The sequence below is a fragment of the Podarcis gaigeae genome, assembly GCF_964106915.1.
Source record: "Podarcis gaigeae genome assembly, chromosome: 5".
Taxonomy (NCBI): Eukaryota; Metazoa; Chordata; class Lepidosauria; order Squamata; family Lacertidae; genus Podarcis; species Podarcis gaigeae.
In genome coordinates, this window is record NC_139681.1 from 30,555,554 (window position 1) to 30,582,149 (window position 26,596).

The following is a 26,596-nucleotide window of genomic DNA, read 5'->3' on the forward strand; positions in this document are numbered from 1 at the left end:
GAATTGATGATCTCAAGTTGCACTTCATTCCGATTGTCTCCACAAACCATTTAGGATGCCAACTTGTTCCAAGAGTCCCATGACTTTGCTAGATCAGTCCAATCAATGATCCTAAGGGTATTTACTGATGCACCTCAAACCAGGAATTAGTGTGCACGCACGCACACATGCACACACCCTTAGCTGTGCAGTGATTCCAGTGAATTTGGTGGTCAGGATAGACGTCCCATCTTCACATAACACAAGTTTATTTCAATTTGCTGCCACAAGGAGATGATGGCCACTGGCTCAGATGCGTTTTAAAGGGAATTAGGCAAATTCACAGGGTACAAATCTAGCTGATTTTAGCCATAACAGTTAACTAGAATATCTGTGTTCAGAGACAGTGTATCTGAATACCAGCTGCTGAGGACATACAATACAGAAGAGAGCTGTTGCCTGATTGGTTACTGTGGGAAGCAGTAGGATGCTGCACTAGATTTGTCTCTGAGAAATTCTTAAGATTCTTAAGGTATCATTAGAATAAGGTCAGCTTAGGAAATACATGATCGTAAAAAAAGAGCCAACTCCAAGGGGCGGAGGGGTCTTCACCCCCCAATTATAATATTTGAGAGGACCAGGCCCCCTCCAAAGTTGATGGGCATTGCCATTTAAACTCTGTGTGTGTGTGTGTTCAAGTTGCCCCCCCTGCTCTGGGCATATGCAGAGTGCAAATTCTTCAGCGAAGCGGAGGGCGTTTCCTTACCAAAACCCTACTTATTTTAAAGTTTTGACTTTCGGCTACTTTAAAGCGTGGGAAGTGGGGTGGCGGTGGTGGCTGCAGCACATAATCGAGAAGTGGGGGGAGGGGTGCCAGCCCAGTTTGATTCAGCCAAGTTGCCACATATCTCTCTCCTTTTCACCGCTGGGATTTACTGCTCGGCCTCCGGCAGCAGCGACAGGACTCGGGCCAGAGGGAAACGGTGCTGAACGGTACGGAAACCTTTCGTCTTCACCCCCGAGGCCGCCCTCTCGCCTGCCACCTAGTGCGGCGGCGAAAGGCAGAGCCAACGCGGAGAAAGACGGCGATGACTCACCGAGGGGGGGAGTGTCCGTTTACCGCGCTTCACCTCAGGGGAGGCGGAGCAGCGGGAGCTGCTAGCCGGGGACAGTCGCACTCGCCGCCTGGGAATGGGCTGCCTCGGCCGCTGCCTCACGCAGCACTGCGCCCGCTCGCCGGCCCTGCAGGCTTTGGGCCTCGTCCGCTCCCGGGCTTTGCCCTCCCCCCGCGCCACCAGCGACCGCTCGGCTTCCTCAGCCCCGGGCCTCCCCACGCTTCGCTCCCTCTGTTGGCGGGGCTGGGCCTGGCCAAGAGCCGCCTCCCGCAGCCAAGCGCCGCCTCGCTTCCTCGTCAGCAGCGCCGCCGGGGCGGGGCTCTTTCCTTTTACCCCGGCGTCGGCCTGGAGCAGCCGCTTGTGCCACCACCTCAGCGGAGAAGAGTCCCAGGAAATGCCCGCAGCCCCCCGGCCAGACTACGAGAGCGAGGACGAGATGGAGCCCCGCACCCCGATGGACGCCGAGGCCGCCCTGGAGGGCAGCGGCAAGAAGCGCAAGGTATCCGGGGAGAGGGAGAAGGGGAGAAGCCGCCGGGCCGGCTGGGCCTCGTGGCCGCGAGTGGAGAGAGGCGAGCCGGGCCCGGGAGAAGGAGGAGGAGCCAAAGGCGGCTTCTCTCCCTCAGCCGCGGCCGCGTAGTCGAATTCTCGCTTCTCGGAAGCGCAAGGGCGCGTGGGGCGAGCCGCTGCCACGCGGCTGCCATTAACAACGTGGGCCTCGCCAGTCTTGCTTCGCTCCTCCAACAACCCCTCACCCCGCACGCCGAAATTATTATTTAAAAAAAAAAAAAACCAAGCACTCCTAATCTTATTTATTTATTTTTTTAAAGAGGGAAGTGCTTCTTCACGCAGCGCATAGTTTGTAACTGCGGGGCTCGCTCTCTCAGGAGGCAGTGAGGATGGCCGCCAACTTGGATGGCTTTCTGAGAGGATTATGCAACGGGGAGGATAAAGCTATCCATGGCTACTGGGCACGGGTGGCCAAGCTCGGCCTCCCCAGTTGGAGGCAGCGGCGTTTCTGAAGGCCGGTTGCTGGAAACCACGGGAGGGGAGAGCGCCCTTGTGCTCCTGCTCTGTTCCCTGGTTTCCCGCGGGTGTTTGCTTGGCCACTATGAGAGCAGGATGCTGGACTAGATGGGCCATTGGCCTGATCCAGTAGGTTCTTTATGCTCTTAGTACTTGCGTGTAATTCGAAAGATGCATGGTTGAGCTGCATTGCCGTGTAAGCAGTACGTTATTATTATTGTTCATTAAGTTTGTTATTCACTTTATCTTGTCAAACAAGCAAACAATCCCCCCACGAAGATACATTAAAGCCAGGGTGAGGGTTACATAATAGAAAATTCCATCTACTTCTAAAAGGCAACAGAAGTAAGCCTCACTGAGGTCAGTGGGACTTTACATGAGGATGTAATTGCATAAAAACACAATGAACTGCATAGCTTCAAATAATAGAGGGGGAAATGTGTTTTTCCATGCCGGGGAGGGGTAGATATGTCTGTGCATATTAATTTGAGGTTGTTTGTTTATTGTAGAAGGATAAAAAAGATAAATCTAAAAAGCATAAAATGAAAATTAAAGAAACACCAACAGAGGAGAATGAACTGTCTGATACAGAATTGGAACCACCCAAACCAAAGAAAAGTAAGAAAAAGAAAGAAGTTTTTGATGACATTGAAGTCATAATTGCGGAACACAATACAACATCCTCCGCCACTAATGGGGTTGGCAAGTCAAAAAAGCAGGGTAATACTGAAGAATCAAATACGGAATGTGAGAGTGACCAAGATCAGGTGAGATGATACCTTCAGACCTTTCATTTTGTATACTTAATTTCAATGGAATTTCAGTGCAGAAGTTGGGAAAGGTAAGTGTACTAACCCATGTACTGAGGCAAGGTGTAGTCATAATTCCTTTTCCAAGCACAATTCAAAGTGTTGATAATTTTTGAGTCCTAACATGGTTTGGGACTTGGATACATGAAGGAATTCCTTTCTGTGTTTCCATGCCCGGGGGCTTAGGATCGCTACCTGAAATGTAGATTGCAATGAGAAAAAGTACCTCCCTGGTGTGACACCCTGTTAATGTAAACTTGCTCTACAGGGAGGCTTTCCTGGTGACAACTTTATAATCTTTTTGTCACCAGATGAAGACTTTTTAAACTTCTCCCAGACTATTTAGGTTCCAAGTTTCAACTGTTTCAATTACTTATATCAATTGCTGGTTTTAATTGTGATGTTTCATTTTTTGTTATTGTAAAGACTTTATGGTGGTGTTTTGTTGTGGGTCACCCTGGGAAACAGCATTTATTTAAGATACTGCCTGAAGGGAAGTATAGATGAAATAATAATAATTAAAAGTAGAATGTACCTCATATTTTCATTTCCCAGTCTAGTCCACACATCTGTTTTCCAGCATTGGAAAGTTCTGTCCATTGGGGATGCAAGGGCATTTTATTAACCTTGGGACTTCCAAGTGCACAGACCCAAGGGTTTGGGTAAGCAGGCTGAAGGTGTCCATTTTCTGAGTTCAGTTTGAGGATGAAGGGCCTTGTTCTTGTAGATGCTATGGCAAAAAATACTCTAACGTAGGGGCGGCTAACTCCTAAATTGACTGAAACTACAGTAAAACACCACAGTAGGTAAAACAGCAGTAACAGCAAGATGAGTAGCACCAGGCTCATTTAAAAACAGCTCATTTGATGTTTAAAAGGTTGACAATGAAAAGACATAAGAGTGTTTGGGTAGCATCGCTAGCAAAAGTCCCACAATTGAGGTGATGCAGTCAAAATGTCTGTGGTTGCTTTAGAAGATGGGGTACCCAGAAGAAGTTCTCTAACACAGAACGCTGTTGCCAATCCATGTAAATACTGAGATAGAGGGACCAGTGGTCTGATTCGCAATGATGTAGCTTCTGGGGTTCATAACATAAATAAAGTTTGGAGCCACATCGTCAATGTTTTGCCCTTGTTTAGCTGTTCTGTTGATCAATTATGTCTGTTGACAATGCACTTTCAATATAATAGGCTTGCTGTAAGTGTTTTGTACTGAGGTTTCTGTTCTTGTTCATCTATACTACAAGTTTATGAGAGCCTTATGTACAGGATATCTTTGTATCTCTTGCTTTCCATTCCTTATTTTCTCCCAACATGTTTGAATCTGTGAAAATACTTACCAGATATATTAAACGCTTGTTTTTGTTTTCCTTTCGGCACTGCTAGCACTTTTTGGAATATTTTAAATTGCTTTTCTATAACTAATCTTTTGCATTAAAAAAATCCCAACAGGAATTGACTGAAGAGCAAAAGGAAGGAGACTTTGCCAACTTTAATCTCTCTAAAGCAACAATTGACCTTCTCAAAGGTATGTTCTTTAAATGTTTACAGTCTGAAGCAGAACACTCCTTCCCCCCCTCCCTGCCCATTTTCATCTTGCTCTCACCAGGACTGGTTATTTGATTATGTCTTAGAACAGTGGCTGAGCAATAGTAGATTAGATTCCATGTAAGTACAGAATGATGCACATTGGAACAGTAGTCAAAATTTACAAATACATTCTAATTTGGCTGTGAACACCAAGGAGAGAGATCTCAGAATCATAGCTGAAAACAGCTTGGTATACAGCAACAATGAAAAAAACAACCATATTTGATACTGAGAATAGAAAATAAAATAGCAATAAAATTTTCAATATAATAACCAAACTGTTTGTCTGAAATGCCAGTTATAGTAATTCTATGTGTTTTTCTTAAGAAAGAAGTTGACTTAATGCATAAAAACCTTTCACACCTTTTTGTGGTGGCTATGCAGTGGTAAAGCCTCACAAACTCTAGCACAAATAAATGATATATATACAATTGTAATGTCATTTAATTATGGAAACCTTAACACACCTGATGAAAATGACAAATCAGACAGCTTCTAAACATTTTAGACCAATTTTTAGATCATAATGATTCTCTCCAAACTACAGCTCCACCTGAGAATTACCAAACTCTTCTAAATTAAGTGATTAGATTACAGTTTTGTAATATTTCTTGTATACTTCTCTGTGTGGTTCTTCCCCACCCTGATCATAGTTGTTTCTTTCTATCTTTAAGTATTTGAAAATATTTTAAAATTCTGTTCAGAATTCTTTACATGATTAAATTTTTTGTATGAGAATTTATCAGTGTTAATTCTTGATCATCCAGTGCAAGTTGACTGACTAGATTCAGTAAAGAAAAAAAGAGAAAATTTCTTACACGACTCAAAATGCATGACATTCATTTCTTAAATTACTAATTTAGATAACTTTGAAGAGAGGTTAGACAAATTCATAGGTGGCCATCAGCTACAATAATTAAATGCAGCTTCCATTTTAAAGAGGCAATAAACCCCTGATTACTAAATAATAAAGATAAACAAAGCAGACAGAATGCTTGACTAGTACCTTGATCTACATTGGAAATGTAATTAGCAACATATTCAATGAAGCTTCACATCTGTTTTCCCCAATTTGTAAATATGTAAATAAAAACACTTGAATTACTTTCATGCTATGAATTGGGTTTTTTTCATATAAGCAATTATCAGCTGTTGAATAATGATGATTTTTACATCTTTCTATATAAAAGCCTTAAATGTATTCTTCCACAGCCCGTGGAGTTACCTACCTGTTTCCAGTTCAAGTAAAGACTTACAAGCATATTTCTGATGGCAAAGATGTGATAGCCCAAGCTCGGACTGGAACTGGGAAAACCTTCTCTTTTGCCATTCCTTTAATTGAAAAACTTCAGGGAGATCCCCAGGAAAGAAAAAGAGGCCGCACACCAAAGGTGAGTGAAACTGACTTATGCTTCTTCCCCCTCCCCTGCTGCAGACCAAATTCCCCCAGATGTGCTCCACAAAGTTGGGAGGCCCTCCAGAGCAGATTGGGCAGGTAGGAGGAGGAGATTTTCACCTATGCAGCTCTGAATATCTCCCACCATGTGTATAATAGTGTATGTTCAGGTAAAAATAAACTTGCAAAAATTCTGAAGATTTAAATAAGAGGCTATTTCAGCCCATAGTTTTACAACACTCAAATAACACTAACTGCATTTCAACAAAATGTTTAGGTTTTGGTCCTCACTCCAACCAGAGAGTTGGCAATGCAAGTAGCCAGAGACTTCAAAGATGTCACAAGGAAACTCACTGTGGCTTGCTTCTATGGAGGAACGGCATACAATGGACAACGTAAGAAATCACAACAGTGGGTTTTTTTGCGGTAGTAGCACTTTAAAGAAAGAAAGAAGGTTATCTGTGTGATTGAGGAGAAAACACCATTAAAATGTGAAGAAATAGTGTTACCTTTAGATTAGGCTCTATTAGTGCTTGTTACATAAATGTTAGCATTGGTGGTGTGTTATTAGGTGCTAAAGATACATTCACTCTATATCCCTGCTTTTAAAAAGTACTTTTTTAAAAAACTGAAGTGGTACTGGTCCCCCTTTCAAAAAAAACAGAACACAACAGTCTGAAGTAAAGTCAAACCTCGGCTCCCGAACGCCTCCGTTACCTTACATTTCGGCTCCCAAACACCGAAAACCCAGAAGTAAGTGTTCTGGTTTTCAACGTCTTTTGGAAGCTGAATGTCCGATGCCAATCGGAAGCTGTGCCTTAGTTTTCAAATGGTTTCGAGAGTTGAACGGGCTGCTGAAACTGATTACGTTCGATAACCGAAGTTTGACTGTACTTCACTGTTTCACTTTTCTTGTGTTCAGAGGTGTGTGGTGAAACTTGACACTTACCTATAGGAAATCAGTGTTGCTTAATAGGAAGGGATATCAAAAACTGAAGAAAATAATTACAGCTCCGTCCTATGTATTTTTACTTGGGTGGAACTAACTTCCACTGTATTCAGTGCAGCTCATTCTCAGGTTAAGTAAGCATAGGATAGCAGCCTTAGATTATATCTTAAAGCAAAGGGATTAATGGAAGCACTGCCAAATGTCCAAATGTATATTAAAGTTACACATTTTGGAGAGTACCATGCATGAAGGTTTGGGGCTCTACCAAAGTAGTTCCTGCAAACTTTAGAACATTGTCGTAGATATGATCATGGGTCACAGGAAACCGCTTTTTAGAAATGTGCTGCAGAGCTGTTTCATCTTCACATGGCATTTCGTCACAATTCGTGAAACTAATTCTTTAGCAATTTAATACATAATCAACATTAACTTTCCTTCTCAGTTGATCTTATGCGTAATGGCATTGACATCCTGGTTGGGACTCCAGGTCGAATTAAAGACCATCTTCAAAATAACAAATTGGACATTTCCAATCTAAAGCATGTTGTCCTGGATGAAGTTGACCAGATGTTGGACATGGGATTTGCGGAACAAGTAGAGGAAATTTTAGCATATGCTTATAAAAAAGGTAACTACTTCATCTGTTCACCTGTCATGGCAAGCCATAGAGCTCTTTTGTATCTGGATCTGTTTGCTCAGCAGACACTGTGCTGTCCACCTTAGTCTCTCACATGAATTGAAAGTACCTGTGGAGGATTGGTCAATCTGTAGTGGAGGATTAAATTTGAAAGCAATTTAGTCTTACTCTCTTTCAGTGTCAGAGGACTTTAAATATAATTTGAGCCCAGTGCATAATATAGCATATAAATGAAAAAAAAATGAGCTATATGTACATTGGGTTAAAATTATTATGATACTTTAGTTTTAGATTTAAAAGTTATTTTTAAGCATTTTGAAATACCCAGTGTCACACATTGCTTCTAAAAGGGAATGATGCTCTAAAAAGGTTTGGTATGGGATTGTGTTCCTAATGGCATTTCAATATTTTTTTTAATTGGAGCTTATTAAAAGTAGAACAGGAAAATGCTCACAAGTAAAGCATGAGACACTGGATATACAAGAGATGTGCATTCATTTGGGTTTCTATTTTATAGTCTGCATCTGCGTCTGTTGAATATTAATACCTTGAGTGCACATGTTGAGAATTATCAGGAAGTAAGAGTGCACAAATGTTAATGTAATTTCTTCTCTTATTCTGAGTGGCGTTTTTGCCTCTATTATGGATATGATGATTATAGATTTTCCTGTATTTTTAATCATGGAAATTAGTTTAATTGCTTTAACTTTGTATGACACAATATTTGTTTTGTGTTAAAGATTCTGAAGACAATCCACAGACGTTACTCTTTTCTGCAACTTGCCCACATTGGGTTTATGATGTAGCAAAGAAATACATGAAATCTAGATATGAGCAAATTGATCTTATTGGAAAGAAGACTCAGAAGACTGCAATGAATGTAGAAGTAAGTAATTTCTTCCAGTGAAACAAGATTAAATTTGTGTGTACCAAGTGTAATTCTTTTTTTTAAAAAGCAAGCAAACTCACAGTAAAGATAATTGGGTTGGATCCAAAGTTGGTTATACTTCAGTCAAACTGAAATCAATTGCATTTAAGTCATAACTTATGGCCCACTCCTAGGCATGTCAACTTAGAAGCAAGTCATACTGAATTCACTGGGGCTTACTCCCAGGTAAACAGGACTAAGATTCCAGCCTAACTTGTACCATTGAATTTAGTGGGATGAATGTTCAACTAATTTAGCCTTTAGTCATAGCTTATTTTATTGCTAACCAGCATTAATTTCATTTTCTGACAGCATTTGGCTATTGAATGTCATTGGTCCCAGAGAGCTGCAGTCATTGGAGACGTTATTCAAGTCTACAGTGGTAGTCATGGACGTACCATCATATTTTGTGAGACCAAAAAAGAAGCAACTGAACTGGCCCTGAATGCCTCAATAAAACAGGTGCAATGACCCTCATTTCTGTAAAGGATTGCTACAAATTCAACTTAGCTTGAGCTGACTGTGGGAAAGGGTGTCTTGCTGAAGTGGATGCCATTTTGGCAGTCTCACAGTGCAAGTATCCTGTTTTCTGCAGGAATGTATTCATGCAGCTATGGATATTTTGGACATCACACTTTTCATGTAAAGGGGGGGAAAATAGAAAATGGGTATGTCAGAATTCAGGGAAAATATTCTCTTGCATCCAAGATCTGTCAGAGCTCATTTAAATTGCTTTTGGGGTGGGAAGGAAACTGATCCTTGTCATTTGTCACTTCTGCCAATAATCTCCCATTAACTCTGTTTTATGTACTTAGGATGCACAGTCTTTACATGGTGATATTCCACAAAAGCAGAGAGAAGTTACACTGAAAGGCTTTCGCAATGGATCATTTGGAGTTCTGGTTGCAACCAATGTAGCTGCCCGAGGTTTAGATATCCCAGAGGTTGATCTGGTAATACAAAGTTCACCACCAAAGGTAAATTACTAGTTCCTAGTGGAAAGGAGAGAACCCCCTTTAATTGTATGTTCATGTTGCAGGCCAGAGGTAGCTTACTTAAAGTGACACACAACATTGGATGCCACATGTAGTGTTTTGTGCAATCTGTCTTTCATTTTGCATAGCTAAGCACTCTTGCATGTCAGTAAATGTGAATGTCTGGCTTCTCTGTAGCTTTTTCGTAAGATTAATATAAGCATTTCCCACGACTTTTCATTTGTGAAGGATGTAGAGTCCTATATTCATCGTTCTGGGCGCACAGGTCGAGCTGGCCGAACTGGGATGTGCATCTGTTTCTATCAGCGCAAGGAAGATTATCAGCTGAGACAAGTAGAACAAAAAGCGGTAATTATCTTCTTCCAACATTTTTGTGTCATTTATATGTTGTATATCTAAGCCATTGGCATGTGCCTCCAAGGGTGGCTTTTCACTTGAATAATGTACATACTCTTACTCTTATCTTCAGGGGATTACATTTAAACGTGTGGGTGTTCCTACAGCAACGGACATTATTAAGGCTTCCAGTAAAGATGCTCTCAGGTACTTCATTCTTTGTTTATATTTTGAACTTAATGTAGTGTCCAGCGCATGTCACGAGTTTCCATTAACCGTATCTGTCCAAGATCAGATCAGGATATTGACTTAATGAAGACAGATTACAGATTCTGCTTCACAGCCTTCTATTTTAGCTCACAAGAACAGTAGCACTGTTGCACATTTTTGTTTCTTTGCAGCATGATAATCAGCACTTTTGTCAGCTGTGGAGAGTATGTATGTGGGTGTGTACTGATTTGATCTGAATTTGTCAGGAAAAAACAAGAAACAAATTACTGGAGGCATACGGGGAAGTTTGGGTAATAATCTAGAGGTTGCATCCAGCTTGTCTTCCCCCTCTGTGTTCTCCATGCTCCTCAAAAGGCTGACGCAGAGTTTTGGGGAGTGAGGGGACTCGCCTGAACAACATGGGGAGAGGAAAATGATTTATCTACCCACTTCTGTTGTAGTCCAGCATGTACTGTTGAGTGGAGCTCTAAACCTCTGGAGAATCTTTTTGTAGAAGGCAAAGTGGGAAGAGGAGAAGATTATGCAGGTCACCTGTCAGCCATTGGATACAACGCTAGAATTCCAAAGCTGCAATCCTGTACATGTTCTGAAGTAAGCCCCAAAATAGTGGGGTTTGCTCTCCAGTAAGTGTATTCAGGATTGCAGCCTTGTTTAAGCTTCAGTATCTCCTGTGTTATAAAATGTACACTTCTCATTTCAGCAGTTGACATTACACTGACTAATCTTTTGCTCAGATCTTTGGATTCCGTTCCTCCATCTGCCATTGACCACTTCCGACCGGCAGCTGAACGGCTGATAGAGGAAAAAGGGGCAGTGGAAGCTCTGGCTGCCGCACTGGCTCATATTTCTGGAGCTACTGCCATTGAACAGCGTTCTTTGCTCAACTCGGATGCGGTAAATATGGCATGCAGTTGCATAACATTTTTATAGTCTAAATAAGATCTATTTTAAGGATAATCCTAGTCAAACGTTCCTGAAAGGACTCTCCATTATCTGGGTGAGAACACAGCGAAACTGCCACACCCAAAAGGTCACACACCCCCTCCCGACATACTGAATGTACCAATACATTTTCTTTTTGACAAAGGACTAGCCAGTGTGATATAATGGGTAGTGTGTAGGACTGGGACTTGGGAGGGTTCAAGTCCCCACTCAGCCATACAGTTCACTCAGTGACCTTGGGTCAGTCACTGCCTTTCAGCCTAGCCTACCTCACAGGGTTGTTGTGGGGATCAAATGGGAGAAGACCACACACGCCACCTTGAACTTGGAGAAAAGGGTGGGATATAAATGCAACAAACTAAGTAAATGAATGAATAATATCTGAGCCATAATTAAGTGATCGTGCATGGGCCCTGTAATTCCTTCTTTGGCAGGGGATCTTAGACATTGAATTTCGTGATGGCACCAATACTAACCACTGTTAAGGTTATCCAGGATTCCCTTTTAACTGGAATTTGAATGCTGCTTATATCTGCACTGGCCCTAATTGTATGACTGGCCTCCCAATGAGGATGTATTAAGGAAATTAAATATAGATTGGATTTATAAAAGCTAAACAGTCTATTTGGTAGTTTCACTGAATTATTGTGGAACCCTTTTTGTACCCTATGTAGTTTTTATTAATAATAATAGTAATCAAATTCTAATACCTCACCCTTCATCTGTGGATCTTAGGGTGGTTCACAGCATAAAAATACAAGATAAAAACACAAAACACATAATAAAAACAAGGAACAAAACAATAACCCCAACTCCCTCTCAAAAACACAATATATAGGATGTCAGTCAGCCAAAAGCCTGGTTGAATGGGAATGTTTTCACCTGGTGCCTAAAGTTGTATAATGAAGGTGCCAGGGGAATCTCCTCGGGGAAAGCATTCCACAAACAGAGATAGGATAAATCTTTCCATTGTAAAGGCCCTGTCGTGCATCACCCCCTACCAGATAGCCCCCATTGACAACACCAACAAGGTCTTGACTGATTGTAAGGTCCAAATATGGTTGATATTGGGGAAGGCACTCTTAGATACTTGGGCCCCAAGCCACTTAGGGCTTTATATAGGCTAGTACTCTACTAACACCTTGAATTTGGTCTGGTGGTTCACTGACAGCCAGTTGTGGTGCTTTCAGGATCGGTAGCACATGTTCTTATCAGGCTGCACCACCTACAACCTAGGAGCCATTAGTTGTAATGTAAATACCTTTGTCAAAGCTCTTAACAATTAACCGGTTATATCCCTCTGCTGTTACTGTAAATGTCTATTGCTGCTTGCTTTTTTAAAGGGTTTTGTGACCATGACACTTCAGTGTTCAGTAGAAATGCACACCATTGGCTATGCTTGGCGAGGTCTGAAAGAACAGCTGGGTGAGGACATTGACAGCAAAGTCTCCCGAATGCGCTTTCTTAAGGGGAAGACGGTAAGAAATATTGACCTAGACATTTTGTAGGTATTTGCTGGTTGAGCATTTTATAGTATTTGTTTTTCCTCATCTGTTCTGATAATATGCAAAGCACAGGTTTTGCACTTGAAAACCAAAATGGTATTGGTTAAATGATATGAGGATGACTTTTATAATTAGAGTTAGTGTTGTCATAGGATAGAACATATTATGTTGGAAATATGCAGAGTTGAATCATCACTTTTATGTGGCTGTGAATAAGGATTACAGAGCATGTTCTAACATTCATTAAATGTTAGGTAGTAAGGGTTATTTGATCTGCTTTATAAGTGACGGAATAAAATACCAGCACTTCTTTGTGTACACTTCATATTTTTGCAGGGAATTTTTCAAGTACTGTACAGTTATTACTTCTGGTTAATGTTAATGGCTGACAAATCCTTTTCTCCTTCTCCATTTGACTTGTGTTTAGTTATTAAAAAACCAGCCATCTGTGTTTATCCTCATCAAACTAGTAGCCTTTTCTGGTTCTGAATGCTGGTCTGTAAAATACTTGGCCTTCGCCAGTACCTGAACTATTCACTTAGACGCTGCTCTATAATTTTTTGTACAAATCAAATGCCAGCACTTTGTCAGGCACTTACTGTTGCATCTTAATATGTGAACTAATAAGTTTGCCTTCTTCAAAGTGTTGCAGATTCTTTGTTTAATGCCTGACAGTCAGTGTCTCTCTCTTGTATTCAGGGTGTGTGCTTTGATATTCCTGTTGCTGAACTAAATAAAGTACAGGTGAGAAATTGTTACTTAATGGATTTTTAAGTTTTTCCCCACTTTATTATTAATGCATAAATGAAGAAATACGACCTGCTATCACTATAAACACATTAAATTGGAAATGTTGCATTTTAGGAAGAAATTGGTTTTAAGAAATTTAATCAAGGGGTGAAATGGAACCTGATAGTTTCTACTCTTCTTTATCATTAAATACTTCTTGTCTGAGATTCCATTCCATTCAGAGCAACACCATCATGTGGTTAAAACATGTACCTTATTTTATCAGATTATTTCCAATAACTAGAGGCAGTGGCTGAATAACATTTATAAAGTGTTATCTAAACCATTGTTTCCCAAACTTGTGTTTCCAGCTGTTTTTGGTCTACAGTTCCCATCATCCCTGGCCACTGGTCTTGCTTGCTAGAGATGATGGGAGTTGTAGTTCAAAAGCAGCTGGAAACACAAGTTTGGGAAACTAATCTAAAGACTTGTTAAAGTAAGAAACATGGCTTCTTTTTTTACAGAAATGCTCGCTTTTGGAAGTTTTGATACTTTCCTTTAATCAACTTTTGTTGGTCATTGTATGGAAGAAACATAGGAGGAAATAACAGGTTACCTTGAGGTGTCAAGAGGCAATATAACAATACTTTTCTTAACTTACTTTGATGCCAGGGGGGTGGGAATCTTCCATGTAGTTCAGAAAACGTCTATCCTTTTATTTTATGTGATGTTTGCAAATACTGGTTTGTAAATTCAGTGCCGATTGTAGAGATAACAAAAAAATTGTTTTTTATTAGCAAACATGGCAGGATACAAGACGCTGGCAACTTTCTGTGGCAACGGAATTGCCCGAGCTTGAAGAATCACGTGACAGCGGCCGGAGTGGTGGCTCGGATTTCAGGAATGGAAGGCGAGGTGGCGGCTCCAACAGGCATGACAGATTCAGAAACAGGGGCCAAAAAAGAAGCCATAGCCGGGCTTTTTGATCATTTGTTAATATGTCATACACAACTGGGACTAAATCACTTGTTTTATCAAAAGTAAAGTTGGTTACACTTTCCTATGTGCTTTTTATTGCTTTCATAGATTTGTCTCATTCATACAATTCTGGCCACATAACTCACTTGTTGGGGTAGGGAAATGGGAGTGAATCGTTCTACTTTTGAATGTTACTAGGTAATTTTGCAATAAGGACTTGGGTCCAGAGTTTGCTTAATTCCCCCTGAAAAAAATTGCTCTGGGGGGGTTAGAGGATCCTCTGGAACAATATGTGGCTCTAGAGGACTGAACAGGGAGTGGGGAATTTGACAAATGTTGCCTCCTTCTCTCCTCTCCCCCATTCCACTAGCAGGATTTCAGCACTTGATAAAAAAGCTGTGGACAGAAGGAGCCATTGTTGTTTGCAGAATGCAAAGTCCGGATCCAACCCAAGGGCTGCTATGCCATCCCTTTGTGCTAGTTAATGTGAGTGGATGGTGGTGTAGGATCAGGAGCCAGCTATACTAAATGCAGTGGTGCTCAACCCCATTCTTCTACATTTTTCTTAAGGCCATAATCATGATCACTTTGCTTGGCTGCTGACAGATATCACCACAACCTACAGCTTTCTGAGAGGTGTCAGGCCATTGTAGTAGCCTTGGAGGGAGGTGGCAGTGGGTGGTCCAGGCAAGCTTTGGAGAAAGTTACAACTAGCCAGGGCAGCTGCTCATCAGCTGTCCTGCTCTGCTGCCCACTTTACCCACTATGTTGTTTCAGCTTTGGTGGCAGAAGGCAAAGAGGTGGGAAGTGACAGGAGAGCAGTACGGTGGCCAGGGAGCTGTCCTATCATAAGTGTCCTTCCACAGCTCACCTGAGCTGTTGTCTTCTGCTTGCAAAAGGTCTCAGCTGAGCGGTGTGGGAGACTTGGTGAGGCCTGGAGGGAAGTGGGAGCTTTGTGAGGAAGAGGTGGGGTTGGTGCGCCTTGGCACTGTTTTGCACCTCTTGACATGGGGTGGGGAGCAGGAGGATGGACTGAAGAACATTGAAGCTATCGGCCTGGGGCAGGCTTGGGAATATCCGTCTGATATTTCAGATCAGGATGTTAGTGGGACAATCACATTTATGTGACATTGCAGTTATGTCATGTGATGAGCTGGCGGGTTGCCCTGCCCATATGTCAAAGGAGGCCCACAGGGTTGGAGCCAAAGAGGTTCCCCACTCCTGGTCTAATGGGTAAGTGTGTGGGGTTGGTGAGGGGAAGAGTTGCTGTGGGTCACGGTTGTAGGTGGGTTTGACAAGCAGCACAAGCTGGGATGGACACCTAATGTTGAGAGTGGGAGAGGTAGGTTGCAATGGAATGCAACCCACCCACCCCACCCCGCCTCGGAGCCAATCACATTATCACAACCCTGTGAATCTGAAATAGTACTGAAAATGGAGGGCAGGTTTATATCACTAAATTCCAGAACAAGCTATTAGCTGCACACATTTGTTAATAATTTATACCCTGCCCATCTGGCCGAGTTTCCCCAGCCACTCTGGGTGTGGGTGGCTTTTAATGTTTGGTTTTAGACTGCTGTAACCCATTTTGGGACCTGGTGAAGGGTAGGTAATAAAATAACAATACACATTAATAATACATTATTATTATTATTATTATTATTATTATTTACTGCTTTTTTGCCCAAAGCCCTCTAAAAGCATGAAAATGCATCATACAGAGGAGTATAAGAGGAGACGTGTCATTGATCAGTAAATAAAACAACACAAGATTGCAAAATCACAACATTCGATTGTGGGGAATATATTCTTCCCAAGTTAATTGACCAGTCTGGTAAAGGTTTTATATTTAAATATTAAACCATGGGTATTCTGGGTTCGCTCCCCGCTTCTTGAGGGTTTTGTGTTCCAAATTAGGAACCACTGTAAATCTCTGGGCTAGGAAAAATTATCTAGAGCCAGTACTCAACCAAAGACGACAGAGTGGTGGCACACAAGGACACTTTAAAAAACAGTGGTGGCTTCCCACCCCCGCAAATATCCTTCCTAAGCGATAGCTTGTAGGGTGCCAGGAGTTCCTGGGAGACCCCTATTCCCCCTAACAGAGATAACCACAAAACTACGCTTGAGCCCAATTTCCTCTGCAGTCGCGGTCTTTTCGCGCGCGCGGCCTTTGGCGCCCACCGCGGCCTCTGCTCCCTTCTCTTCGTCCCTCGGCCGCCCGTGACGTCACCCGCTCCCCGCGCCTCCATTTTAACTGAGGGGACGAGGTTGACGCGCATGCGGACTACCCTTCGGGAGGGTTCTGGGCGGGCATAAAGCCAACTGATCGGGAGAGAGAGAGCGAGTGGAGGAGGCGAGAGACGAGCGAGGAAAGCGCAGCAGCCCGTTCAGTGGGAAGATGGCGACCCCCGCCGAGTGGGCCTCGCTGTGCGAGAAGTTCCGCAGCGCCGTCAACCTCTCCTACGTGGAGTCCAAGAAAGACCCGGAGACGGAGCCGTACCGCTCCAAGTACAGCGCCCGGGAGCTGCTGGAAGGCATCAAGCAGCAGCTGGGCTCCGAGGAGGCGGAAGGCAGCCCGGGAGGCGCCGGCGGAGGCGCGGCCGGGGCCGACGAGCGGGAGCGGCAGCGCGCCGTGGCGCTGGCCGCCGTGGAGTACGAGCTCGGGGTGAACCACACCGACACGCAGGAGTACTCGGCCGGCGAGGAGCACCTGGTGAAGTGCGCGCAGCTGCTGGAGCCTCACCGCCTCTCCCGGGAGTGCGTCTCCCTCTACATCCAGGCCCAGGTGGGGCAAGGAAGGAGGGGGTTGTCGGTCGCTCCCCCTCCCGCAATAGCTCACCCCAAAAGGGGGCTCAGACCCACAACTGCGATGAGCGGTGGATAAGAAACAGGGTGCATGAACGTGTGCACCCCCCCAGCACACGCGCGCCAAACCTCTTTGCGTCGCTCGCGCTTGCGGTGTGTGGGATACTGCAGGTTCCTAAACCACAGAGTGCCGCATACTTGCCGGGGCATTTAAACATCAGCCCGGGCACGTGGCGCAGTGTGTACACTCATCGCCCACCTATCTTAACAGCAAAGGTTTTCTCGGGCCGGGGCAGTCACCGTTTGTCCTGGGGGATGGCATCATTTGGAAGTCAGAAATCAACTGGGGAGAATGAGCTTTCCTGACCTGTGCAATTTTCCTTACGGAAATGGCTGTGTTTTTAGTTTTGTTAGCCTAATCGATTCTGCGGCATCTCTCCTCATTATGAAATCTAGTCGATGCATAATAGGCATCTAAGACGAATAATATGCTGGCTTGGATCCAAAGTCGGATCTAATGGCTAGCGGAAGAGAGCAGGCAACGTTTGCTGGTTCTCTCATCCTCCTTCACCTCTTCCCACACTTCCGGTGTTCCTCCATATTAGAAGGGGGGGGAGGAAAGGGGAAATCAGCAAAAAATATTCTTTCCTTCTCTCCTTTTCTTTGAACAGAGATTTTTGTCAGTAACTTAACTCACAGGATCTCAAGATCCAAGTTATTTGATTTGGCACTTTGGAACTCCTGTTGAAGTACTGGATGATGCCTCCAAAAGATGTGTGGAATGTTACATAACAAACATTAACTGTCCACACTTTTAAAATCCATCAATGAATGAAGTTGTTTCCTCCCCATTCTTCTCATTGTTTTGCCTTTTTGTAAGGATAGCCTTTGAACTGTTACCCATTCTATAGAAGTATTGTTGAAACTGCATATCAGTGTTGGAAATCCAGAAGACTTTCTGTGTTTTGTTGCTGCTGCAGCCATGTGTCTGTTCTTCTTGTTTTAGTGCAAGGGCGTGGCATGTGTCAAAGTGGAGAAATGCAGTGCTGCGGTGCAAAGTATTAAGGGAGGGTTGAGCTGATGGTGATGACAGACCATCCTCTGGAATATAGGTTTGCAAGGCAGTAACACTGTTACTTCAAGAAATGAAAAACAAATTTGCAGTTCATGTGCTTACAGTGATTATTTACTATTGCAGTTTGAGAGCTGAGTAACTCCACTCAAGAGAGTCTGTGGATCAAAATAATTTGTGTGCCAGTAGCAGGCTGTGTGTACACAGCATATTTAAGGCTTCCCCCAAAAATTCTTCCAACAGTAATTTGTTAAGGGTGTTAGGAATAAGTATAGTATAAGTCTGGTTCTTGTATAATATGTAAGGGGGTGACCCCTCTTCCCTATTCATTGATGGTGGATTTGTGCCATTCATAGCTTTACAAAAAATGTTTCAATTTCCCTCTTCTTTTGTAGAATAACCTGGGCATCCTGTGGTCAGAAAGAGATAACATTAAAACAGCTCAGACTTACTTGGAATCTGCAGAGGCTTTATATAATCAGTACATGAAAGAGGTAAAGTGTTGTATGAGCACGTCTTATATTTCTGTAATGTGGTGGCACCTCAAGGCGTATTTGATTTCAAGTTCTAATATCAATGAGTTGCAATCATTAAATAATAAACAGGCTTTCTGGATTACCGTATTTTTCTCTCTATAAGACGCACCTAGTTTTTGGAGGAGGAAAACAAGAAAAAAATATTCTGAATCTCAGAAGCCAGAACAGCAAGAGGGATCGTTGTGCAGTGAAAGCAGCAATCCCTCTTGCTGTTCTGGCTTCTGTGAAAGCTGCGCAGTCTGCATTCGCTCCATAAGACGCACACACATTTCCCCTTACTTTTTAGGAGGGAAAAAGTGAGTCTTATAGAGCAAAAAATACGGTAATTGTTACTGAGCTTTGCAAGTTGAGAGGCCTGTTTTCTCATGTTATAAAATGAGACATTTTGATACAATATATGTGTTGTCAGGAGTTTTGATGCCTGAATTCTGAAAAATAATTATAGTACTAAGTGAAAAATATATCTACTGTACAGATATCATTTCTAGATAGCTTCAAAATGGTTGGCATTTATGCAGAGTGTTCTGTGCAAACAGCTGACTAGAAAATCAGCGTCAACTCACAATGGCAGCTGTGCTTTCATCCCTCTGTAACCACATAAAACATCTATAAAACAGCTTAGGGGTACTTCCATTATTAGTTATAATAACTGGAAAATTCTAAAAACACTTTGACTTATTGCTGTATGGCTAAAATGCAGTGCAGAATTAGTTTTCTAAAAAAGAGCTTTTCTGTATTTCAGGAGGACTTCTAACAAGCTAAACTCCTTATGCATAACAAGCAGCCTTCTATGTTGTTGACTCTGCTGTGCCATAGCATTAGCACAATGGAGCCTTTGTTATACCCTCGGGGGCGCTATTTATGCACTGCACTGCCTTTCTGCATTTCCAGTGTTTGTTCATTCTCCGACATGGCTTCTATGAAACCAGTGGAGTGCTGCACTTTGGCAAATTCTAAAAAGTGATGCTGAAAATATTTCACTTGTTTCATATTTACGCTCTTGTCTTATTTTGCTGAATTTGCTTTTGACTAGAGATGATGATGCTTTGGAGAAAGGCCTGAGAAGAACATGCCTGCCTTCTTGTTTAATCCACCGTAGTTCCTCTGCTTCTTAACAACCTACCTGTCACATTTAGAGTGTTCTTCCTGGATTGTTGAATCTAGGTACCAGTGGCTCAGCTTCCTGTGTGCTGGTTTATGTTCATGCTAAACCTGTCATCTCCCTAGTGTCAAAACCCTGCCTTGGGAGGTGTGTCCAGTCCCACTTGATCATCCTTGATTTGAGGTTAAATGTCTCACACCCTGTCAACTCATTTCCCTTAGTTTTACATGGTTGAAAATAAGAATTGTTGCCTTCTTCCAAATATGATGGGTGATTTTTCACCCTTGCAAGTGCATTTAAGATACCATTGTGATATTGTATGTCATAGGTTATTTAGAGAGGAAGCTGCTTTAATTTCTTTATGAAACTGTCTCTTCCCTCCCCCATTTTCCTCTGTCCCTGATCTTAATAAAGCTTCTTAATTCTGAACCTGTTATTTAACCAGATACTTTGACAGTGCGAGGAGCAGCTGTCCCTCTGTGCTTGGCCAGTGGTTTATGCTACACATGCAGACATAGGGCCACAAAATGATTGAGGAATTGACAGGTTTAATGCTGCAACTCAGTGACAGGGAGATAAAGGTGACTGTAGGCAGCTGCCCTGGTTTGAGTTTCACTTGAAAGCACTTACAGTTCACCCTGCCGAAGAGGTGAGGTAGTAGTTGGGTAGTGGTGGCAAAAGAAATCTGGGAGTCCAGACTTGTTAATCACACTTATAATGATGGAAGGGTTTGCAGCTCCAGAAAGACCTAAAGTGAAATGGAGCTAGAGAAACCAGATTTGTATTCAGAACATAATTCCAGAAACCTTTTGTTGGATTTGTTAACTATACATATGGGTCTTATTTATTGTTATTAAAAAATTTATCTTGCTTTTCAGCAATTATGCCCTCAAAGTAACTTATTAAAGGTAGAAATTTGTGATATGTGGGGGCCAGTTGCTGCCCTCTCCCTGATTTTGCAAACTCCTCTATCTCTGTTAGCCCCAGGTCTACACCAATTAAAATAGGGCTATCTCAAAATTGCGTCTGCCGCTATCCCGCCAGTTCCCAAGCAGAAAAAAAGAAGCCGCCTTAGTGATTTGCAAAGAGAATAAAAGCAGCTACAAATTAAGCTTGAGAAATAAATTTATAACAGGGACATGTGACTACTTTGTGCTCTAGAGTTGTTCAAGAGCTTGAACTAATAACTGGATCTCAATATTAAATATGCTGTTCGTTCAGGGATATATTTCTCTTGTGTTGTTTTTACTTCTGTGTGATGTCTTGTATCTAGTTGCAACCACTTTTGTCTTGAGTGCATTGAGTAGCACATAAAGCAAAAATTTCTGAAAGCATATTCTTCCAGAGTTTCTGGTTTGTTCATTGAGGTAAACTTTCTTTCTTTTTTTCTATATTGTTGCATTTACTGAAACTCTTGTTTAAATGCATCATATTCTTTCTGTCAGTGCTGCAGAGTTCAATAAGCAACTGTTCAAGAGGATAGAACAGGTTTTTAGAAGAATGTGCAGTTAGAGATGCATGATTACAGGTTCTACAAAACAATAGTGAAAAACACAGATTTTAAAGAAAGAGATATGTCTTCTGGTTGGATGTCCTGATACTTAGATGATTTGTGCAATAAGAACATATTTCTGGATGCATCTTAACTTAATATTCTCTGCAGTACCAAAGTGCAGCCTGTAGAGAGCACAAATCCACTGTATGTATTTATTAAGTTTGTATATGTTATGTTTTGTAGAATGGGAATCCCCCGCTTGATTCCAGTGAACATTTTATGGATGAAGAAGAGAAACTTACTGACCAAGAAAGATCAAAAAGGTATATGTTGAATTGTAAAGTCAGAGATTGGGAGGGGTGTTTTGTGTCTTAAAATTAAATCTAAACCCTCTGTTTCCCCAGATTTGAGAAAGTCTATACTCATACATTATATTATCTGGCCCAAGTCTACCAGCACCTGGAGATGATTGAGAAGGCTGCACAGTATTGCCATACCACCCTTAAACGGCAGCTTGAATATAGTGGCTACTATCCAGTAGAATGGGCTCTCAATGCAGCTACTTTGTCTCAGTATTATCTCACAAAGGTAGTCACTTCAATGTTTTCTTCAGTGTACCTAATTTGTTAAGGTGCTACCAATGTCAGAGTTGCTATTTGACCAGCTTTCAAAAAGCTATTGTTATCTGTGGTATGAGTCTTATTGGCAGGCATTGGGTTGCATCATCTTCCACACTAAGTTAATTGCACTTAATTTCCCTTTGAAATCCATGGGACTGAAAGTCATGACTAACTTGCCTCATTCATTTTGTAAGTCAATGTTCTTTCCTAGCTTTGTTGGCATTTACAGATGTCAAACTCACAGCCAAAAACATGAATAACAAAAAGGTCATGTTTCAGGAGAAGTGCATTAGAGGAATTTATTCCTCAAATTTGTTATGATATGAGTGTGTATGTAAGGGTGGGGAGACTCCTTAGAAGACCTTTACCTGTTTGTCCTCAGCTTTCTTACTATACAGCATTGCCAGATTATATCCCCAGATCCTTCAAAGATCACGCATTTGGGCAAACAATTGGGCAACTGAATTATTTCATTCTTAAGAGAAAAATATCTTACTGTGTGCCGGAACAAACACCACCATGTCTTCTCCTTACAGCAATGTTTCATGGAGTCGAGGCATTGTTTAGCAGCTGCCAGTGTCATCTTTGGCCAAGCTGGACAGGTGCCATCTGCAGAGGACAGTAAGTCATCTCATTTTAATCCTCACTGTAGTGGCTTTGAGTTATATGGGTTACTAAGACCCTTACATCCTTTTCACATGTATTATTGACAGTCAGGTGTCCCACCTCTTGTATTTTTGCAGCTGCCTATAACCTGCTATAAGTTGTATTGGTAGTATACCTCGCTGTTTCATTTTTTACTTTTTAGGACAGTTGATGCTATAAATGCTTAAACTATTTTAGCGATGTTATGAAAACTGTGTTCTAAGATGTTCTTTACACCCTGTTTTCCTGAATAGAAATTAAATGTCTCCCTCCATTTCCAGTAGAAGTATCTTGAGGCTGTTTGATCCCCGTTACAGTATGGAAAAGCATCAGGATTAGAAAATATTATGGCCAAAAGTTAAACCTTCCTCCTCCTAACCATTTAATAGATTCCAGTAATATTAGTTACTTGAATTCTGTGTAGTCCTTCAGGAAATTTTAAGTGGCTAACTTATTCCTCCCCCCCCCCCCCCCCGGAGATGGCTTTTCAAAATCTGTCAACTAGCCTAATGAATATTGTAATATTTTAAATCAGATGAAACAGAACAAGATCAACAAGACCTTCGACAGAGAAGAGCTGAAATTGCAAGGTGTTGGATTAAGTACTGCTTGAACTTGTTGCAGGGAGCCAGGAAATTGCTTGAGGTAATCAAGAAACGGAGTGCAAATAACCTTTTTAACATTTGCAGGAGTAACTAAACACAGTAGTCGCAACAGCTGCTAGTGGTACTGAGACTTAAGGGAATAGTAAATGTAAGTCACAAGTCACAATATTCTGCTTGGGCAGTAGAACACTTAATCTTGTGTTTGCCATTTTTGTCCATATCACCTTGATTTCATCATGGGCCTTGATGCTTTACTGATAGTATCCAAATGGGTTCAGTAGGGGCTAGATACATTACCTAACCAAGAAAGCAGAGTTTTCTTTGTTAAAGCTAGTCTGCCATTGGTGCATACTCTGTGTTTACACAGTTTTACCCTTTGACTTCTTCGGTAATTTTCTGCTTGCCTATTATTGTCCTGTCAGAGTGGATATTTAGCAGTTGAGATAGGCAAACCGGCAGGTATTCCCATATGTCCCAGTGGCCGTGAAGATGTCAATATCTCATCTATTAAAAAATCAGCTGTGTAATTTCCAATGCCTTGTTTGGTTTTCCTTAATTGTTGTGGTGCTTATATACTGCTTTTTGTCCCAAGTGACCCCAAAGCAATTTAAAAAATAAATAAGAAAATATCATTATGAATCACAAAACACCATTAAGATAACAGTAAAATATTAGCAGCATACATAAGCTGTTGAGATTTTCAATTCGGGAAAGCAGTTCCTACTGTCTGATAACACAGTACAATCATACCTACAGCTGTTGCATGTTATATGTTTTCAGGTTGCGGACCGTGGGAAACCTGGAAGTACCAGAACGGGTTACTTCCAGGTTTCACCGCTCACACATGTGGAGAAGCGCCAAATCGCGCCGGCACAGACATGGTGCTTTAGGATGCGAACGCTGCGGATTGTGGATGTGCCTCCATTACGGATTACGTCCACAACCCGAGGTTCCACTGTAGTATTAACAATGGATAGGAAAGGAAAAAGAGAACCCTACAAGATGTCAGATATATTGGGAGTGGTTTAACAAAAAATTCAAGAATGACAACCACTTGCTGTGAAATACTTAAATGAAGTCAAGGAAAATATCTCAGAGTTACTGCTTGGAGAATTGTTGAAACCTCTTTAAAATGCCTCCTCCACTAAGTTGCTGCTATAAGCTCAGCTTGTGTTTCCATTGAATTATAAAAATAAATAAGAATCATATATGGAAGTACTAAATAATTTCTAGAAATCCAAAACATGTATTTTTCTGTCATGCAAACATAGGAGTAACAGAAGTTGCAACTGTGAACATGATTAATTTATCAAATTGGTGGTATCTAGTTTTTTGACCTCTCATGGTGAAGTATTTCACACTGTGTGTTCTTGTTTTAGGACAACATTGGGGAGCTGGATCCAGACAGGCAGTCAGAGCTTAAAGCCCAGCAGAAGAAAGAGGAGGATGAGAAGGAAGAGGACAGGAAGAAGGCTGTTCTGTTTGGAACTAGTGATCTGTGTGACTCTATTTTGGCCATGGAAGAAAAAGTGAGCTGTGTGTTTCCACTAGACTTCAAAGAAGCTAGAGAAGTCTTCTTAGTGGGTCAGAATTATGTCAATGAAGCAAAAGATTTCTTTCAGGTAGATGGGTATGTCACTGACCACATTGAAATTCTTCAGGATCACAGTGCCTTGTTCAAGGTGCTGGCATTCTTTGAAGAAGATTATGAGAGGCGTTGCAAGATGCACAAGCGCAGGATAGATATGCTGGAGCCCATATATGCTGGCTTAAACCCTCAGTATTACCTTCTGCTCAGTAGGCAGCTTCAGTTTGAATTAGCTGACACCTATTACGAGATGATGGATTTAAAAGTGGCCATTGGAAATAAGCTAGAGGAACTTGACTCCCACACAATAAAGAAAATAAATTCTCTTGCTCAGATGGCCATGAAATACTATGAACTCTTTTTGGATTCATTGAGGAACCCTGATAAGATTTTCCCCGAGACCCTAGAGGAGGATGTCCTGCGCCCTGCAATGGTGGCCAAATTCCATATTGCCCGCCTTTATGGCAAGCTTATTACTTCAGATGGCAAGAAACAGTTGGAGAACATGCAGACTTCCTTGGAATATTACTCGTTTTTGGTAGACTACTGCGAGAAGCACACAGATGCCGTCCAGGCCATTGAAACTGAGCTAGAGCTCAGTAGAGAGATGGTTGGGCTTCTCCCAACAAGAATGGAAAGGCTAAGAGCCAAGCTTTCTACTTTCACTTAAACTCCTTCCTCCTGTGGAAATGTGCAATATTAACACAATCGCTGTCCAAAGAGACAGTTTCCCTTATGGCAGTTGCCTTGTAGTCATCCGACATCTGTTGTGTGCTCCCACTGTGACAGGCAGCATAGAACCCGTATAAAATGGAAAACTGTCAAGTGTAGTAATTCTCCCACACTTCAATATTAAGTATACAGTGAATGGTCAACTGGTGCTCTGTATTGCTTGCTCCGTACTGACATGAACACCTTCCTGCCTTATTTTTCTCCTTCCACAACGTGGTCCAGTTTCCAACTGTAGTGCTGCTCTCCAACTGTTTCTTCCAAAAGGGAACTTTTTGAGTACATTGTATTTACAGCCCAATCCATCCCCACAAAATAGAGACTTAGGTAGGTGGAATTTATTTTCCTCATTAACAGTCCCTGAAAAAAACCTTAACATATCTCTAATTTAATGCCGTCATATTTATTTTTGTATATGTTAGCTGTCCTCCTTTTGAATCCTGTTAAATAGGATCAATAAACAAACATGCCTGATTGCATATTCTCTTGCCATCATTTTGTGTGTGTGTTGTGACCTGTTTGGCAGTAGGAACCTGTTCCAGTTTTTCTCCACAAGTTACAGCCTGAGTCTTAAATACATTCCAGCTACTACCAAACCATAGGCCAGGACTCTTGTTAGTCCCATCCTGCAACTGAAGTTCATATTCCCATCTGTAAGGACTAGAGTTCAACTTTTAAAGACAATAAAAGCAAAGATTCTCTGGCAGCTCACATCTATGTTCAATGGCATATTCTCTTATTAATAGTGGTTTTTGAAAGGGAGAGGTGAAATTAAGAAATGCCCACCATCCTATTCTCACAGTGACCAGTCAGATATCTATGGGAAACTAGCATGTAAGACATGAATACAACAGCATTCTTCCGCTTGTGACCCCCAGAAACTGGTATTCAGAGGCATACTGCCTCCAGCAGTGGTTAGAATCTAAGCATCATGGCTAGCAGCCACTCCTCCATGAATTTGCCTATGCCTCTTATGTGAAGGAGTACTTTATTTTGTCTGTTCTCAATCTTCCAACATGGAGCTCCATTGGATGCCCATGAATTCTAGTGTTACGAGAGAGGGAGAAAAACTTTTTCTTACCCACTTTCTCCAAACCATGCATACTTTTAAACACTTCTGTCTTGTTCTCCCCCACCCACATACTTGCCATTTTCCAGACTAAAAAGCCCCAAATGTAATCTTTCCTCATTGGAGAATTGCTGCAGTCCCTTGATCATTTCTGGTTCTTTCCTGAATATTTTCCAGCTCTACAAT

At 41.9% G+C, this 26,596-nt stretch overlaps 2 protein-coding genes across 2 annotated transcripts; both read left to right on the plus strand.

Annotated features, from left to right (window-relative positions):
- The first annotated feature begins 1,084 nt into the window (after nucleotides 1–1,084).
- LOC310845511 (nucleolar RNA helicase 2-like) lies at nucleotides 1,085–14,223 on the plus strand. Its single transcript, XM_083740599.1, has 15 exons — nucleotides 1,085–1,593; nucleotides 2,627–2,884; nucleotides 4,378–4,453; nucleotides 5,728–5,906; nucleotides 6,189–6,306; nucleotides 7,303–7,488; nucleotides 8,238–8,383; nucleotides 8,738–8,887; nucleotides 9,241–9,402; nucleotides 9,649–9,768; nucleotides 9,890–9,963; nucleotides 10,722–10,881; nucleotides 12,273–12,407; nucleotides 13,134–13,178; nucleotides 13,961–14,223. The coding sequence occupies exons 1-15, from the start codon at nucleotides 1,171–1,173 to the stop codon at nucleotides 14,147–14,149; spliced, it is 2,421 nt and encodes an 806-aa protein (XP_083596725.1). The 5' UTR covers nucleotides 1,085–1,170; the 3' UTR covers nucleotides 14,150–14,223.
- Nucleotides 14,224–16,442: 2,219 nt separating this feature from the next.
- On the plus strand, nucleotides 16,443–25,820 carry KIFBP (kinesin family binding protein). The gene is made up of 7 exons (XM_083740602.1): nucleotides 16,443–16,929; nucleotides 18,417–18,515; nucleotides 21,398–21,477; nucleotides 21,559–21,742; nucleotides 22,311–22,395; nucleotides 22,955–23,064; nucleotides 24,404–25,820. The coding sequence occupies exons 1-7, from the start codon at nucleotides 16,543–16,545 to the stop codon at nucleotides 25,280–25,282; spliced, it is 1,824 nt and encodes a 607-aa protein (XP_083596728.1). The 5' UTR covers nucleotides 16,443–16,542; the 3' UTR covers nucleotides 25,283–25,820.
- Nucleotides 25,821–26,596: the final 776 nt, after the last annotated feature.

Coding starts and splice junctions, on each gene's coding strand:
- LOC310845511 (XM_083740599.1), top strand. CDS start 1,171: ATGGGCTGCCTCGGCCGCTGCCTCACGCAGCACTGCGCCCGCTCGCCG. Junction 4,454..5,727: donor AACAATTGACCTTCTCAAAG/GTATGTTCTTTA, acceptor ATTCTTCCACAG/CCCGTGGAGTTACCTACCTG. Junction 10,882..12,272: donor CTTTGCTCAACTCGGATGCG/GTAAATATGGCA, acceptor GCTTTTTTAAAG/GGTTTTGTGACCATGACACT.
- KIFBP (XM_083740602.1), top strand. CDS start 16,543: ATGGCGACCCCCGCCGAGTGGGCCTCGCTGTGCGAGAAGTTCCGCAGC. Junction 18,516..21,397: donor ATAATCAGTACATGAAAGAG/GTAAAGTGTTGT, acceptor TATGTTTTGTAG/AATGGGAATCCCCCGCTTGA. Junction 23,065..24,403: donor GAGCCAGGAAATTGCTTGAG/GTAATCAAGAAA, acceptor TTCTTGTTTTAG/GACAACATTGGGGAGCTGGA.